Genomic DNA, 18878 nt, shown 5'->3' on the forward strand with positions numbered 1-18878 from the left:
TCTCATCATGTGTAGGAAAATTCTCCGTGGGTAAAACTGGACTTCTTTAATTCATCGGATAGGTAAACCTAGGTACTAGGTAATCAGTCGTAATAATGTTTTTTGTTCGTCATTTCAAATAGGTACTGTCTGCTGTTGAATTTTTTAGCGCAGCATTCTGTTCTTCATCAAATTATCTTCATACCAAGTCAAAGGTTGTTTTAATCGATGAGATTTCACCTCAAGTGCAGAGACAATCTTTAGGAAACGTTAAACGTACCTACCTACGTTACATGCACGGAACACCTTGTAAGGTATGGTATACCTATGGAGATAAAGACAACAGAATGCATGAACTCAAGATAAGTTGCTTACTTACCAAGTTAAAGGAGACTCGCCACTTTCGTGAAACGCCCTGAATAATCCTTAAAATATTCATCGCCACAATGGGAAGAAAATTAGCATTGATCCCTTTTTCCGAACATTGGCGGCATAGGTAGTCGTTGACGATATTGAAAAAATACCGTAAAGTATTAAGTTAAGCTAGGTAATCTCGAAACAAACGTAGCCTACACTGACTCCAAAACAAAAATTGAAAATGCATTCCCAAAAGGCATGTCTAACATGGCGTACAGTAGAGTTACCTATCCTATTTTCATGGCTGGATAAATTAGCGTGATGAAATGGCGTTATAAATTTGGACCATTTTTTACGAGTAAACGTTTTGTAGTGGTACGCACGACCTATTGTAAAGCTATTGCTTTTTGTGGTGGCGTTTCGTTACAGGGTGCCAAAATTCTTTCATTTTACGAGACAAATTTTATTTATTTTTGGTAGTACGCGGGGGAATATTGATACTCGTATGAGAAAATGTTTGCGCTAACAATATTTGCCATTTCCGCTTTTTCCTATTGAACAATATGCCCAAGTCGATCTGTTTCAACGATCGTGTAAAAAAAAATACCAATTTTATATTCGTTTGTTTGTATGTACAAGGAAAATTGATCTATTCTGCTGGAAATAATTCGTCGGCATTATTTTTACAAGTATCTATTTACAGTGGAGTAATAAAACTGGGTTTTCGTAAAATCATCCGCGTGTAGTAGATACCTGTACTAAGAGGGAAAGAAAGGTCGTAAATTCTCCTATACCTACCGTATATAGATATACTCGTATGTAATATGTGACGACAATATCACGTGTACCTCTACTTTCGAGTCATTTTCTAACTTAGAGTGAGTTAAGTATAGGCGGGTACCTATGTACTTTATCTCTGATTTCTTTCTTCACAATGCTCGGCGAGGTCTAAGTAAACCACTTGCACAAAGCAATTTTCCAATTGTCAAAACGAATTAATCAGATGAGCAGATGAAATTTTGTCTAAATTACCTATCGATATCTTAGATAGATTAGATATGTATCGATACTTCATCGCGAAAAAACACATTCGCTTATTTTTGGAATACGTCGTGCACGACTCCTCAATACCCCTATAGGTAGGAATTAGGTATACCTATTTTCAAAAACGAAAAACTTTGCTCCTCCTCTCACCTTGAATAAAATTTATACATATCTATTGATTATTTTCAGAGGGAAAAATTCAGTTACACTGCATAAATATCCAAGAGACAAAACAAATGTGTAGATTATCTATATATTTCATGTGTTCGAATACCACACAAAATTAACGAAGCCTAATAAACCTAGGTATATTTATGCATAAGGAATTGAGACTTACAAACAAAAGTTGAAGTAATTTATCAGCGACGAAATGTTTCAAGTAGGAAAACTTCCTTAGACTAATCGAATTTTACGCGACATTCGTGAATTGTACGTGAATTTTTAATTAATCTTCTCTCTTTTGGATTCCTCTGTTCGCGTGTTAACATAATTTTAAATTTTTATCAGGAATCGACATTTCAAGGGTATACCTACTACATATCCAAGCTGTAATATAAACAGTTCTACTAATAGAATTTGTTTGTTTGTTTTTTTTTTGCACGTGATTACAGAAAAAGTTTATGAATTAGGGATGAGTGAGACTATACATACCTATACGAGTATATTGTATAGCACCATAACAAATAGGTTTTCATTTGTCTGATTGACAGCATCCGTAATATAATTCAATTAGAAATACAGCAGGTAGAGATATTGGATAACTCAATCACACGTACCTACGTTTTATTAATGTGTATAGCTGGAGGTATCTAACCTGTGTACTATACGTGGATTGCTCTATAACGAACATATGCAATATATGTACTAACATCAATATTAAATGAAAACCGCGACAATTAACAATTCATCATGTAGCTCGGGAAGCTAACATCTTTCACAAAAATGAAGCCAACTATGTAGCTGTTAGACAATCTGTGCCAAATAATCGATATTACAACTGAATATATTAGTTTTGAACAAAATCCGAATAGACATTATAGGTACCTATTTATAAAATGCAGTTGCCAAATCATTGAACCGACTTAATTCGTTATACCGTTCTAATTTTAATGTGGTAGGTTTTTTGCCAAAATTCAATCTACGATTTTCGGTTTATTGAGCTAATTTGGAAAATCAATCGAAATATTTATTATCTTATCGTCCATGTAATCTTGGCGTGTATAAGTACGAGTATAAACACGGTTTTTTGTACGAGAAATTATTTTTTTTTTACATTAAAGAAAGTAAATAGGACTTATTTACTGTGCATTATGATTTTAATGAAATATTTAAATTTTGATTATGGCAATTTTGTACGGCAAGATCGATCTAAAGAATTAGATGGGCCTAATATGTACATTCGAACTGAATCTTAGATTTGAAATGTTTTTTATTTACTATACGGCAAGTTGTTTCATATCTCAGTGTTCGATAGTTATTGTCAAACTATTCATCATTTTTTCACTCAGTATTTGAAATCCTTGCAAGTTGGTGGAGTACCATGCGATACTTTATATGTACCTACACATTTTGTACCTACTCTTTGACGTCATCGCAATTTTTTCCTTTTCCGCACTAGTTTCTAAATTCTAAAAGATGAACTTTATACACTGCACCAACGTACACGAAACGTTTGTTATCGTTCAATCGATGAAAGTATCTAGAAGAATTGGGAAACACTATACGTTTGATATGAAAATTTTTGATATTTCCTACTTATTTTATTTGGATAGCACTTCAGCAAGTACCTACTACCTAACTGGTACAGGTAAATACACTAATTTTGAAGCTTTCCAAAACACATTTCTTTGAAAATTATGTTTTAAATTTTAAATTGATAGGAAAAATATGAAATAGGAGAGGGTTGCAGATGGCATCGTGGGTTATCTGAGCACTGAGGTAGGTATACATTATTAAATAAGACTGTGACTTTTTTTATTTGAAAAGACTATGTCTTGAAAAGGAAAAGATTTTTCATGAAACGTTAGTACTGTAGATAAAGAAATTTATAAAATTTATAAATGGTTCTTTCTTATCTCAAAACAGATTCTTCTTAAGTTTATGAGTTACCTATAATAATACAACTTGATGAATTTTTTACCCAAGTATTTATCAATTTTTTAATAGAGGCTCCTGAAATTCTTTATTTTTTTAGAATATTACACATGATAGTATTGTAAAATGATTAGTAACATAATATATTCTACAAATAACTGACATTACAATTTTCTTTATTTCAAATTTTAAGTCTTTTTTCTGCCCTTCCTCCCCTCCCCCAATATCTTTCAAGTCTTTTATTTACGTGAAAAGAGTCGTTGAAATTATTGAGATTTTAATTAACGTGCCTATCTAAGCAAGTAAGTAAGTAAGTAGGTAGGTACATAATATTTTATTAAAAATGAAATTCAGTCATCAGTGTAGAAAAAAAGTGCATAGGTACTTAAAATTACGTTTTTTGTTTTTGTTTTTTGTTTTTTTTTTCTTTAATAAAATGCCATGTAGGTATCTTGATTTATTCATATAGTTACTTCGTAAAAAAATGAAAGAAAAAAAATGCGAGAAAGAATATCATGGCATCACATTCAGGCCCAAAACTTTAACCGTATTACGTACGTTAATCTACCTGCATTCGAAAAATATACATAGGTAATTAAAAAAAGAATGTTCATCAAAAAATAAAAGAAAACGAAAAGAATTATGGTAAAGGAACTAAACTGTCCAGTATCATTAATAATATGAAATGTTGCAGAAATGAAGTATTAACCTACCGTACCTATCTTTATCAAACAAAGTTGCTCGATTCGCAACACCGCATCTCGACTTATTTAAATATTTTTTTTTAAAGTCCCAAGTCCATCCAAAACGGATATTAAAATTTGATTTATAATGTATCGAATAGGTACAAAACGAAGTAGAAACTGTCATCATTCAAACCATTTCATGGGAAACTGGAATATCTACCTACGCTCGTAGTTTTGAAATATGGCAACAATTAAAAGTTTCAATTTCCTATCAGTTTTTTTTGGAAAATAATGAGTCGTGTTCTTTCGGGATTGTACAAATATAAATTTGTCGCAGGAATATTTTCTGATTATAAAATGAAAAAGTAAAAAGGCTAACGTCAGTTTGTAATCATATTTTTAATACAGGTACCTAGTTTAAATTATTCAGCTTCTAACTACAAATATGACAAGATATTTGCATTAAAATGTGTTTTATTCTTATTACATTATTACAATTGACATAATTATAATGACGAATATAATTAGTCAACTGATATTCACTACCAACATCCAACAACAGATGTAGGTAAAATAATTAAAATAATTTTAAAAGTTATGGTATCGTATGTACTTCACGCATATCGCGAGGATACATTTTGACAAGCAGTGTTTGTATGTATGTACTATGTACAATCAAGCTGTGTGGTTCCAGCTGCATTATTGAAATAAGAAGGTATCTTGAATTTCATCTTGGCAAAGTTGCGAAGAGTGTGTACCTACTCTTTTCAATCGATGTAATTTTTAAGAACGTGAAAAAAAATTAACAGATCAAAATCAGTGAATTGAAAACGGTATACAACTATTAACCATTACTTATATTCACGCTCTTTACACCTCTAAGCGTGATCTAAAATTAGAAGTTTCAGAAGATAAACCATCAAATCTCTCAATTTTGGAAAAAAAATTGTGGTGTAAAATGGTAAAATTCTAAAGCATATAATAAAAATGTGGAATTTTGGCTCACGAAAATGAACGTTTATTGTTCAAAAATACACAGAAGATTTTTGTCAATTCTATTCGTGTAGGTATCTTTCTGGTCCACATAGGTAGGTACTAGGTATGGCAGGTCTAGCTTTTACGTACAGTACAATTTGGCATTATTAATTGAACAAATATGTAGGTATTGTAGGTAGGTAACTAGGAATACGTATTCCCTTGATTCATAATTTTTAATCAAAGAAACTTCGAGTTGATATGTTGAAAGAATAGTAGGTATGTACGTCGTTATACCCAGAGCTACAAAATAGGTACCTAAATGAAATACCAAAAATCTCATCACAGTATTATTTTCACGTTCAAAAATATTTCTATTGTTCCATTGAAAAATGAACGAAGGTATTGAAAAGATTTTCTACGACAAAGCTTTATTACATTTTTAAAAAGAGCTAACAAAATGTACGTGGTATAAAATGAAATACATTTAACACCATTTTACAAAAATAAAGTAATACTTTGACAAGTTGCGTCGTTTCGATGACATTTTTTTTTGACATGTTTCCATTTTTTTTTTTTTACGCTTTTAATCATAAAACCTCGATTTTCATCCTATTTCGAACAAATTTTTCCATTCGTGGATTTCCACGAACCACAAAGTGAGAAAACATCAAAAACAAGAATGAGTAGGTATCTGCAACCTTTTCTTTTCATTTCAACTGTCACAAAGTTCGTGTCCAAACGTTAAAATGTACTCGTAGTTGACTCGAAAAGTCTTTTAGCCTATGTTATTTTTTTCGTGTTTCAAAAATGTTCCTTACTTTGTGCTTTTGTATAGTAACTAAATTCTGTTTCTTTACTTTAGTGTATGAATTTTATTAAATGACACCTATATTTTAAATTATTTACAAATTATTTGTAGGATTGAATTAGATTACTGACTCAGTGTCTACCTATATTACGTAAGTTTACTTAAGTATACCTATACATAAAATTATTATACCTAGGTAGGTAACTTATAAGTAATCATCTATACGTACTACAAGATGCTCATTAGATGAACTTTTAAAATTTGTTCTCAACGCACGGTACATAATAATATAGAGAGTAGGTATGTATGCATACTTTAATTGATAATACCTACCTAATAATTGCTGATCAATAACAATTTATTCACACAGAATTTTAAAAAAAAAAACAAAAAAACTATATGTAATAGAACTATTACATAGTTTTATTGGTAGGTAATTCTAGATAGATATATACTGAAGAAAAATATCTAAAATTGGATAGAAATTATAAAATTTAAAGTGACAATGAGAAATGTTTTCCCCATTCAAAATTGTTGTATACCTACCTATACCAAACGTATCTGGGTATATACATACAAAAATAGATAGTAGATTTAACTGCAAAAGAGGTTGAATGTTTCGTTTATTCATAATCCATTTACCTACATCCTGGATAAAATATCGTTACAAATTATAGTGTAGGTAAGTACATTTTTTGTTTTTGTTTTTTTGTTTTCAGATGCCAAATTTAAGAAAATAGAAAAATTCCAACTCACTGCCCATGTACAGAATATGCTACCTGTTATCGCAGAAATATATCATTCGAATACTAATTAGCGTATTAGGAAATGTGATAGCGTTATTGCTCAGTGCACCGTTTACAATTTTGTTATTGATATTGCATTTTGTTCATTTTGTATTTAAATGGACTATTTTAATAATACAAAACCGCTCCAGGGATTCGGAGTATTTTGGTAAGTTTTTTAACCACAATATATAGTAAGATATTTTGATTACGTATGTACTTAAACATATCTGGGTCAGAAGCATACCTATACGAGTAGGTACCTTATTTTCTTTTTGTTGACTCGCGCCCGTACTTTTTGTTGAGATTTTTAAATGGGCATGCATGAGAAAGGTATACCTACGCAATTAATTGAGATATCTGATGCTTATAATATAGGCCTAATGCATAATCATGTACTTCCAAGTCTGCTCGCTTTTGAATAATGTAGGTAATTCATCTGAATGAATAGAAATTCGAAAATGGTGAAAAATTTGGGTTTATTATTTTCTTCAACGTCTCTAATCCAGTAAAATTTTGATCGAGTCATGTCGAATGATAAGTAGGTATCGATCTTACGAGTACAATCTTGAATTTCTTCATTTTCAGTTTCAAAGAGTTTTTTCAAAATTTTCGAATTCAGACAATTAAATCGTGGATATCAATTGAAGGGCGGTTTTCCAAAAAGCGATAAGTCAAAAATCATGATTTCGAGATAAATGACGTTTTTAGAGGGTAGAGCCCATTTGAAGCCATGATGCACTTGGAGTATGCAACCTGTCCTGCATGTTGCATTAGGTCTACCTCAACACGTATGTGTTGGTTTCGCGGTGTAACTCGAGTTCGCAGCGCTTTTGCGACAGAAAAAGTAAACTGACTAATCGCCTTTTGGAAAAACGATTTTTCAGTTTTTCATTTAAGTATATGATAAAACCAGTGGTACAAATTGATGTAAGTCAACTGTAAATCACGATACAAAAGTAGAAGACCAAAAAAAAAATCGATTACAAAAAATTTAACCTGTATTTTTAACAAAAATGATCCATTTTGGTAATCAAATAAAAACAAAAAGTAGGTATACATTACGCGTACTATATCTAAGTATTGAAAAAAAAAATTTTTCACAGCTCTACTTCAACAAACACGAAGTTTTACAGTAGGTATACAAAAAATGTAACCCATATTTTTAACACCGAATTCAAAGGTTCACTGGATAAATTGTGACTTATCGCGTTTTGGAAAAACGATTGCGATCTGCTACTTACGGAAAAGCTGGATTAGGTGAGATACATACAACCTATAGAACACAGTGGCGTGAAAAACTCAATTTTCAAAAAAATTGACTTATCCACTTTTGGAAAACCGCCCTTCAATTTGATTAGCAAAATATTTCGTTTCAGTTAATTTCGGCTCATTAATTCAACTAAGCACATACCTATGTATACATTTTTAAAATCAATAGTCAAGTTTTAAAAAAATGTCCAATCGGCTTGTCACAGTACGTATTTACCGCGCCGAAATGAAAGTTGGAACTGACATCCCTCACGGAAAAATACTACTAGTATTTGCAAAAACTAGTAGTATACTTGTAATTCACTAGTAGTATTTCAAAAATACTACTAGTAAATTACTTCACTTGTAGTATTTGGCAAAAACTACTAGTTTAAATTCATGTTCACTAGTAGTATTTTAGAAGTACTAGTAGTAAGTGAAATCACTTTTATTTTACTAGTAGTATTTCGCAAAAACTACAAGTGTAAATTTATGTTCACTAGTAGTATTTTGGAAGTACTAGTAGTAAGTAAAATCACTTTTATTTCACTAGTAGAATTCAGCAAAAACTACAAGTTCAAATTCAAATTTACTAGTAGTTATTAGAAGTACTAATAGTATTCGAAAAACCAACTAGTTTTCTAGGAGCAAAAATTTGTCAATTTTGTTTGAAAAGCTAAAAAACCATAGGTCAAAAAATTATAAATGTGGAAACACTGTACCTATTGAATTTTTTTTTTTAAATATCTACCTACCTAATTACAAAAATTTCAATTGTGGTCCTGTCAAAATTATCTAGTTATGGGTAATGATTGAAATCAATCTGAAAATTGATTACAACTTCATTTCTGGGAGCTCAATAAATACAAAAAAAATGAATAAATAAATAAATAAATAAACAAATAAGTAGGTAAAAAAAATTGCGAGGTACCAGCCCCCTCCGAGGGGGAGGGGAGAGAAGAGGACCGGAAAAAAGTTCATTTTTAAGAATAAAACTCAAATTCCAGTTGAAAAATGAAAAAAAAATTTCGAGGCACCAGCCCCCTCCGAGGGGGAAGGGAAGGGGAGGGGAGGGGAGAGGAACGGGAAAAAAATGAGTACTTAATAGAAAAAAATCGCTTTTCCAATTGTTATTTAAAAAAATTTTCATAACCAAGTATGAAATTAGTTACAATCAAAGTTTGGGTAATCATGAGTAAAATATTATCAATTTATTAGCCTATGCACTAAATTTGAAAAGAATTGAAAAAATTCATTTAAAAAAATGAAAAACATTAATAAATCATCGTTTTTGTTTATTCCTGTTCAAATACATTGCAAAAAAATTTTAAAAATTGAAAAAAAATTTTTTTGATCAACCTTAATATTTTACTTTAAACCCCTAGTAGTCAACCACGAGTGGTGGCGTGCTCCTCTAATCCTTGAAATAAACTACTAGTATGAAGTATGATGATACTACTAGTGATAATACTAGTAGTACATGTATGTACTAGTAGTAATTTTTACTAGTATGTATTTTCGTATTACTAGTTTTCTACTACTAGTTGGAAACTTCTAGTACTACTAGTGGTTTAACTAGTAGTAGAAAACTAGTAATACGAAAATACATACTAGTGAAAAAAAAACTAGTAGTATTTTTCTGTGAGGGATTATATCAAGTCTTTCTAGATAATTATTCTGCCTCAGTAAAAACCCCTTTGAACATTATGTGCGAACACTTTTTAAAAAGTGAAAATAAGTTTTTCAAAAAGTTGACTAATTTTACAAAAATCCAGTGAAAAATGAAATGAAACGAAAATCATAAATTTTTATTCCGAAAAAACCATACAGAGAAAATAAGGATGTATTTATAGCAGTACTTACTACTTACCTATTTTTGATTCGAAGTTGGGAATGGGAACTAAAACAGCGTAGTCAGAGTAGCAACTTGACCAAGCATCTACATTGATAAATTCTCCTCCATTTAAAATATACGAAAACGTAGGTAGGATATACCTATTACCTACATGTACTTGAATGTTGTAGGAAATATTTGAAACCAAAACGAAATTTTTTTTTGTCATATTATTTCTAAGCTCTTTCATTCAATTACATAGCATATAATACCTACGCGTAAAATATCGCCACCATACCTAACAAACGCAAACCGCATTACATTTCTCAACAAGTGTTCATGACGAGTTCTATTCGAACGTTATAATTCATTACAGTCATGAACGAATTTTGTGTAACTCGTGAGACGGTCGAATCGGGCTGGGCCGTCATATGAATGAAATTTATCAAGCAAAATATCTCGACTAGTTGGCGATTCACAGTACCTATACTCATATAGGTAACTAAATTTTCAACCATCTCCAAAAACAATTAATATCTATCAAATAGGAGTGGTTATATATGTATATATACAATGTACATACTCAAGCATTATTCTTACTTTAGGCCTAAGATATAGGCTACAATGCAAATAATAACACCGAAACCAAAACCCAAAACCGTCGCCGCCGCCGCATCTCTTTAGCTGACTAATATAATAATGATAACAATGGAATTTTCAGTCGCAAATAAAGTAATGTAGCTTCGTTTTCCAAAAAGCAAGTTATTGTTTTCAGTAACCATGGAAACTGAAAAATTTAATTCCGTTTCTCTCTGTTATTCGAATGACGATATTTTGATTTTACCCGTTTATCTTGCCAGTAAGCATACCGAATTATCGTCGATATTGCCCCTATAAATTTCCAACAATTCATTATTGTAGTACATATGTAGATAGCCTTACTTATCATTAAGTTACCGCCTTCGACAAAAATTTTCAGCATGGTGCTCCATGGAGTAGGTATAGGTAGCTGATTCCTTTTATGGTCGATCGCTCAATTTTCTTGTATTGTTTCATCCTAAACGGAGTTTCGCATTTTCATGCAAGGCATCGCTCATCAGAATATAATTTCTATGTGAATATAGGTATTAGGTAAACTTATATCTGTATGTAATTTTTTCGACCACCTTCGAACGTCTTTTTTCTGAAATCAACTTCCCAGAAAATAATCTACTTACTGCTACTGGTGCACCTCGCATTGCTAATGAGAATTCATGTCTAAAAAACAAATTTGAACTCCATAATGGTGAAACTATCTAGGTAATCGTAAGTACAGGTGGCTGATTAATTAAAGCAAAGTACCTTTATCTAGATAGGTACCTATGCTGAGAAGAACCATTCTGGTGTTCAATATACGCGACTATAAAATTATTCGATCTCACAGGACTAGGACCACACTGACCACAGACATTCATCAAAGGTACATCTACCTACAACTGTCTACAGTCTACACGCTGAATAAACTTTCATCCTGTACGGAAAAAGTACATTTTTATGACGCTAGGGTATTAATACCTATACCTAATGAAAAGGCGTACATAGACATACGGTCAATATTTTAATTAAACGTGTTCAACGATAGGTAGGGATTTATTTTCCCCAGTCCCATTTTTAAAATTGAAAATAAAAAAACACAGGTACCTAGACCTACTTATCTACATAAATTTTAATTAAACGACAGGCTACCAAGCGTATTATGTATCTCCTTTCTATGTATTTAGTTTCAATCTACCTACCGAATTTGTATTTACAGGGTGCCCAGAAATATCGCGAACCCCTAAAAAAGTTTTCTGCTAATTCAAATGCCTTTGATATAGGTATTTATGGAACTAAATACAAAAATGTTGATTTTATCTACTTAATTGGGGGTCGCTGAGTTTTGTTTATTATTTAAATTCGACTCCTTAGTGTTCTCCTGTGTGACTCCTGTGTAGTTTTTGATTCTAAAATATTCAAACTTTTTTACTCGCGAAAACGATTACGAGTAGGTACCTAGGTAGAGGCAGAGGTACATTATATTCTTAGCATAAAGTTCAGAACCAAAATTATACAGGTATTTAAACTTGGAGCATCCTACTGTGGAACGAGCGTTCAATTAGTAACCCCTTCAAATGCTCAGTCAGATCACGCTCACAATTGCAAGACTCGTTTAAGGCTCATGCTCATTTATTATACTCGTAAAAGACACTAATTAATGTTACAGCTCGTTCATAAAAATTAAACACATATGTTATTATAGATGCACCAACTTTACACGCAGTTTTGTTAACAAATGAGGGTAACTTGGTGACGTGTTCTCAAGAAAGGGTTTTAATGTGTTTCAAAATAAAAACTTCAATCAGATAGTAGGTTGCATCTTATTATGTTGATAAGGATGGATTCTTGGACTTTTTTTTCGAATTTTTGAATGCGTTGCAATATGATGGCCTTATAATTTTATGTACGTATGTAATCGTTCTCAAGTTTCGAATTTCCTACCCAGAGTTTTATTTTTAAAATTTCATGGCATAATGGTTATAAATTGTACCTATTCCACTAAAAATAATATAAGTAGGTACTCGTACTTACACATACGTATTCTCAAATTCGAGAAAATATTTACCTACATTCAAAATTACTATTTAGGCCCATTCTAGAATTCTACCCCTTCGCCTTTTTTTCTTACCCCAACGGGCCCAACCCTCGAAACTGTGGACGTAGGTATTAGTGAAACGAGATTATGTCAAGCAGGTGACGAAGTACATGCATGATTCCATCTGCCTATTTTATTTTCACTTACTAAGCTGTCTTAATCAATTGTTTTGACACAGACACAGTATACATTTTTCTGACCTGTCACATTTGATGCGGATGATGTGTTCATATACGTAATTATTTTCAGGCGTCGTAAAGAGAATTTTGAAAGGAGCAGACTGCGGTTGGCTAGAGGAACGATGGCAGGAATCTGTATTACAAGCAGTGCTAGTATTCGATTCGAAGATAAACGTGCGCAGAATTCAAGAATTGATAACCACCCGTGTGATACCTTTATACCCCAGATTAACTTATAGAATATGCCCTTTACCATTCACCGCCGGTTCTGTGCATTGCTGGTTACCAGATCATAACTACGATATCAATCGACATGTCTTTACGGATCACGTTGACCTTTCCAACGATCAATTACAGGTACCTAAACCTATCACATATACTTACATAATGTAGGCCATATTACAAGTGGTAGGTAATAAAAGGTTCACGCATTCAAATTTCAAATTTGATGCTAGACAAAAAATCATTTTGCGAACGAATCATCCCCATAATAATAATACATATAAGTACACAGGTAACTTTCTTTATGAAATTAATTTTCGTTTTGTTTCGTGATACTGAAGGAATGAAAAAAAAATACCTACCTATAGCCATTATTCGGTGGAGTAAAAAAAGAAATTCATTATACTTGGCATCACTTTACATTCATTTCTAGAAGATAATTATACGAATTAAATACTTGGATACCTAATTTTGAAATGGATCACAAAACTCAATTAAAAAGGAAACTTGGTTTGAAATTTAAATGCGCAGCTATTAGGAGGCTGAATACTCGTATACCTATATCTACTAGTATTTTTTTCTTCAAAGTATCTATACTGTATAGTGTCATTGTGAGTAACTTAGGTAGGTACTAGGTACCTACTTAGGTAAGTATTTATTCGAGGCATATTCAACGCCTTGAATAAACGTTTTATAATTTTTTTAAAATCCTACTTAAAATGCAGTAACGACCTTAATGAATGAATTATAAGACGATTTACGAGATTTTTAAGCAATTTAAGTTTGAGCTGAAGACTTCTTGTACTTAATCTAATTTCAAAATCAATTGTAAAATGGCCCTTTTTCAGAGAAAAGAAAAATGAGGTAAAGGGTAAAGCGTTGTAAACCTACACTTCTGAAATGTTTCTTTTTTTTTTTTAAATCATCGAACGAATAAACCGCATAAGTATATAAGTAACAATCTTGAACATGTTCTTATAACAACTATGAAATGTTCTCCTCTCCTATAGTTACAGTCACTTATTCTTATTAGGATAGATTTTGAAAATTATGATTTTGTAAAGAGAAAATTTCAAAACCAATGATCTTTTGTCTATTGAAACATAAAATAGGTCTATCTAACTGGAAATGGGCATAATTTTTGCTCCATCTCTCTAAAAAAAGTTTTGAAGTGACCATTTTTTAGTTAAAACTTCGCAGTCATCAGTTTACACGTGGTAAATTTGATCCTCCTCTCCAGCTGTTTAACGCGGTTATGGTGTCTTTTTTTTGTTTAATATGAAGGCCATTGTTATCACCTTTATTCTTAATGAAAAGAACTGTAATTTGAAAGTAAGTTGGTATTATATACCTACCTACATCAACGCCACAATTCATTATCTATTCAAAGAAATTCATTTTTTAAATAAAAAACAATAGCTGTATTTTTCTACGAAAAAACCCTCTAAAAAAAGTGTTACTATAAACGCGCCTTTCAAGATTTCAGCCTTCGATATTACAAAAATACCTAGGTATCTATAGCTACACCCAGCAGTAGCAAAGGCAGAAGTAGGCTGTTACCACGAGAAAAACCATTCTCAAAGTTTTTCTCTTTAATAAATTTTCACTCGTTTTTGTAATCTTTTTTTTACGAAGGAAAGTTACGTAGACCTGCACCAAAATCTTTCCTTTGACAAAAAATTGGCATATTTTTTTTCTAACTCTTCTTTTCCGCAGTAAGTCCGCTTTAAGTATTGTGTACCCACAGATTCTTTGCTGCATAAAAGTCAACAATGCTGAAAAACGCACCCGAAAATCAATACTAAGTATAGTAACGAAGAGGTACATTCTTTTTTCTGTATTGAAATATAATGTACCTACCTATGTAGGTACTGCAGTTATACTTATACTTACCTATTTTGCATGAGTTCGTATTCTTCGTGCATAGGTATACCTAATATATTTTTTTCAATAAATAAATTAGAAAAATTAAAAAAAAACAAAAAAAAAACAGTAAGTAATCAAGTATTTTTCTTTGGATGTCTGGGATGCTTGCTTATAGTCGATTCAATGAATAAGAAAACGGCGAACGTTTTTTTTTCTTGTTAAATTCAAATATAAGTACATACCTATAACTATAGTAGGTTTATGCCTAGGTATGCAAAATTACTTCAACTATATAGTGATGGTATAAACGGACCAACCATCAAACTCGCTGAAGTATTTTTAATTGATTTCATTTAAATAAAGAATTCGCTGTTGAGTGAGAATTTTCAAACTGAAGTTTTTGTAAACGTGAAAAGTAAATTCTAATTATTCAAGTTTTTCGCTTGCTTAAAATCTTTCATCTTTGTCGGCAGAATGGTAAAAGTTTCAGAATTTGCATACTTGAAAGTTTTCCACGATAACAGATGAATTGGCAACAGCGGGACTTCAACTTAAAAATACAAAACTTGATGTTTGCGCATGAGGAAATCTAATTTTTGCAAAAACTCTTTACAAAATTTACTTTATTGTACAAGAAAACTTGGCTTAAACACAATAGACGTGTGATTTATCAACAAATTCGCGTACATACTCTCAGATGTGTGTGTTTTTTCCTTCTTCCGCTCCCTTCATTCTATAATTGGTGAAAATTTCCATCGCCTACTTGTTGTTATACCTACTTAAACAGCAAGAGTGAAAACCATTGACGGGAAAACTTGCGGATAAAATAAACTTAATACTTAAACAGGATTTCATTACAAAACAAATCCATTAAAATACCTATACAATTTTTCCGCCGAAGGATCGTCGCACTGCGGTAATTATCCGAAAGCCCTTTTCAACATTATCCTGTGTAATAATTTAATAAACATAATCGTCGAACCTTTTCCAGCATTGGTATCACGAACATCCACGATCATGCGTGTAGCCTTTATCCTTTATACTTATTTAATTTTGTATGTGCTTCATGTTTTGCACACACAGTGTGTAATGATATTTTGTTTCAGAATTACGTGAGTAAACTGATAAGCAAGAAATTACCAACAGATAAATCTCCCTGGGAATTACGAGTCCTTTCACAATCAATAGATTGCTCATCAACGGATACAATTATAATACTTCGCGTGCATCAAAGTTTGGCTGATGGAATGACATTAATTAAAATATTATGCACAAAATTAGCTGATACTAGAGCTTCTTATACTGTCTTTAAGGTAGGTGACGATGGAAGTAACTAACGGCATTTAAGTATCTCATTATAATTAGGTATTCAAGATTGCCAGTGATAAAAGGGGGAAAATTAGCAAATTGCAGTTAGTTGAGGTTGGTGGAATGTTTTAAGCTGCAATACCAAAAGATACAGCTTCCTATTTATTTTTCATGCCAACCTGTCAGCGTTCATTTTGCCAACGTATGCATTCTGTGATACCTAGGTAGTAAATCTAAATATGCAGGTCTAGGTACCTCGGCAAAATTTTGACCCATCAGAATGGAGAATTAAGATTAAGCTTAGGATTGTCTTTTTAGCTCAAGTTCATCTAGTTAATTACAAAAACAGACCATAACACGATGCTTAGGAGTGGAAAAAAAATTCTTAAAATTCGTCCTATCGTACTTAATAATTAATGTCTTTTTACATCGTGCAAAAATTGTGTGTATTTAAACTTCGAAGGTCCGTCATTATCAAAATCGTTACCTATTTATATGTAATATACCTTTTTCGATTTTTTTCAAAAGAAATTTTCTTCTTCTTTTGTCCTTAAGTATGCTAATCTTGAATTTATTCACATTTATGTTTTATGCATTCAATTAGTAGTTCTACTTAATTCCTGCTAATCGTGAGAATAATACAAACAGTGTTTGTGTACGAGTAAGTACTAAGTACCCTAACTCTTACTGAGCCCATGCATAGGTATAGGTTTGCCTATTATTCAGATTGTAGGAGAAATAATCAATTCATCCAGAAAATTTTCAATGTTCATCTAGTATTCTTAAATTTCATTTTTTCCATATCTAAACTTTCCAACTTCCTACGAATCACAGTTGTTAAAATGATAAAAATTAAAAATTAAATTCACATGAGCAAATTATTGCACCAGCTGTTGTTACTGAATGCATACGAGGGCTTACTTCTGCCTTGAAACATCCTTTACATAGGTACCCACCCATGATTCTGCAATTTTAATATTGCTTGAAAAAAAATAAAACCAACAATATACGTAGTAAATAATGTACTCCATTCATTTTTGTATCATACCTATGTTTGTTGTATTTTGTTTCCAGAGTCGTTTTAAATTTACATATTATTTAAGATTAATTCAAGCTTTCTGTATCGGACCAGCGTTAATTTTTTATAAATTATTCGCCATGTATAAGAGAAGCAAAACTTCCCACGACAAAAATGAAGAAGACTGTTCTGTGAATTGGTCGACTAGTGTGTCCATTTGTAAAATAGACAGGATAAAACAAGTCACGCGTAGTTCATACAACTGTGTATTTCTTACTGCAGTTACTGGTGGATTGCGTTACGTATTGCAGGATTCTGGAATAAAACATCCTCCAGATTTGAAAGTAGGTAGATATTTTTAGAGCAACTAAATTAGTTTACTATATAGAGAGAAAAAATACTTCAATTTTCTGAAAATATATTTACAGATAACGCTTCCTTTTGTGACTGGAAAGAGTCAAAAATTCATTCCAGTATCAACTCATATTCCAATTAGCATGGAAGGAGCTATACCAAGGCTCTGGAAAACCAAACATCAATTAAAATCTCTTAGCAGCTCTCTAGACTTACTTCTAACTTCTTTTGTGATTTATGTTCTAATGCCTTTATGTCCGGCCATTTATATACCATATTTGAACAAACTATTACATAAATCGGTAAGTGCATCAGAAAATTTGTAATAGCATGACTCTTGACCAGCAAATTTTTTCATACGGCACGAGTACACTATATGTATAATAAATTGCCTATATACTTCTTACAGGCGAACGTACAATTTACTTCAATCGTGGGTCCTGCAACACGGCTAGTGATAGATGGAAGCCCTCTAAAAACAATATATCCGTTATTACCGTGTCAAAGTGATTTAGGCATATCAACTGCAATCTCAACTTATGTGGATCAAGTCTACATCACCGTTATAACTCACAAATCTCTCGAAAATATTGGGAAAAAATTGCTATGTTATATCGAAGAACAGGTAATTGACCTGTTTTAAACTGCAGAATAGGCCGTGATCCATGGTGCAGAATTTCGTATCAAAAATGTAGACAGCCACTTCTGAGTTTGCGTAGGTTTGCTTACCTCCTAAATTAGGGTAATTGCTCATCTGACAATGATATTCTGAAACTTGTAAAAATGAAATTTTTAAAATTTTTACGAGAGACGAATGAAAATCTTGTCCTAAGTATCACATTACCTATTTGAAAAGTAAAAGGGGGAAACAACACTGTTTTCTTCTATACAGTTATACACCCCTCAGCGCCTTTGAATTCAACGGTTGAGCAAACCCGCATGTAAGCTCCAGAAGGGTGACTATGTTTATGATGGAAGGTTCTACGTATCACTGAGCCGGAATATTGTGAGATGACTTTGACTGATTCAAAATCTATTTTAGATTGATCGAATGCATTCATTGCTGGTAAATCGTACCATACCCGAAGACTTAGGAGAAGATTACTTTCAAAGTCAATTTCCTGATATATCTGGGTTGCCAGCAAAAGAAGTAAGTACCTACTAATCTCAGAGGCCAAAACTATACCTAATTCAATTTTTTTTAAAATTCTGATCATAATTTCTTAAATTAACTCGATCTTTTAATTATATGTAGTTAAAGTCTAGAATGCAAGTTATTCAGCATGAATTACAAAGGCTCAGCGAAATGATCTCATACAATGACGACGACGTTAAACGATTTTCACATTTCAAGTCTGAATTTAATCACATTTTCAAAGAATTACGCAGGAGAAAATCAGTTAAAGTTAGAAGACCATCTAAAATCACACAGGTACGTAATCAT

At 31.9% G+C, this 18878-nt stretch overlaps 1 protein-coding gene across 1 annotated transcript in view; it reads left to right on the forward strand.

Moving 5' to 3' along the window:
- LOC135832125 (uncharacterized) overlaps window positions 1-18878 on the forward strand; it is a 42376-nt gene that overhangs the window by 22530 nt on the left and 968 nt on the right. Inside the window, exons 3-10 of the mRNA XM_065345147.1 lie at window positions 6666-6900; window positions 12737-13023; window positions 15861-16067; window positions 17137-17424; window positions 17509-17736; window positions 17844-18059; window positions 18477-18584; window positions 18690-18866. Coding sequence (XP_065201219.1) covers window positions 6708-6900; window positions 12737-13023; window positions 15861-16067; window positions 17137-17424; window positions 17509-17736; window positions 17844-18059; window positions 18477-18584; window positions 18690-18866 — 1704 coding nt within the window. The 5' untranslated portion in view covers window positions 6666-6707. The remainder of the gene's footprint in view (window positions 1-6665; window positions 6901-12736; window positions 13024-15860; window positions 16068-17136; window positions 17425-17508; window positions 17737-17843; window positions 18060-18476; window positions 18585-18689; window positions 18867-18878) is intronic.

This window comes from Planococcus citri, chromosome 1, assembly GCF_950023065.1.
Source record: "Planococcus citri chromosome 1, ihPlaCitr1.1, whole genome shotgun sequence".
Lineage (NCBI taxonomy): Eukaryota > Metazoa > Arthropoda > Insecta > Hemiptera > Pseudococcidae > Planococcus > Planococcus citri.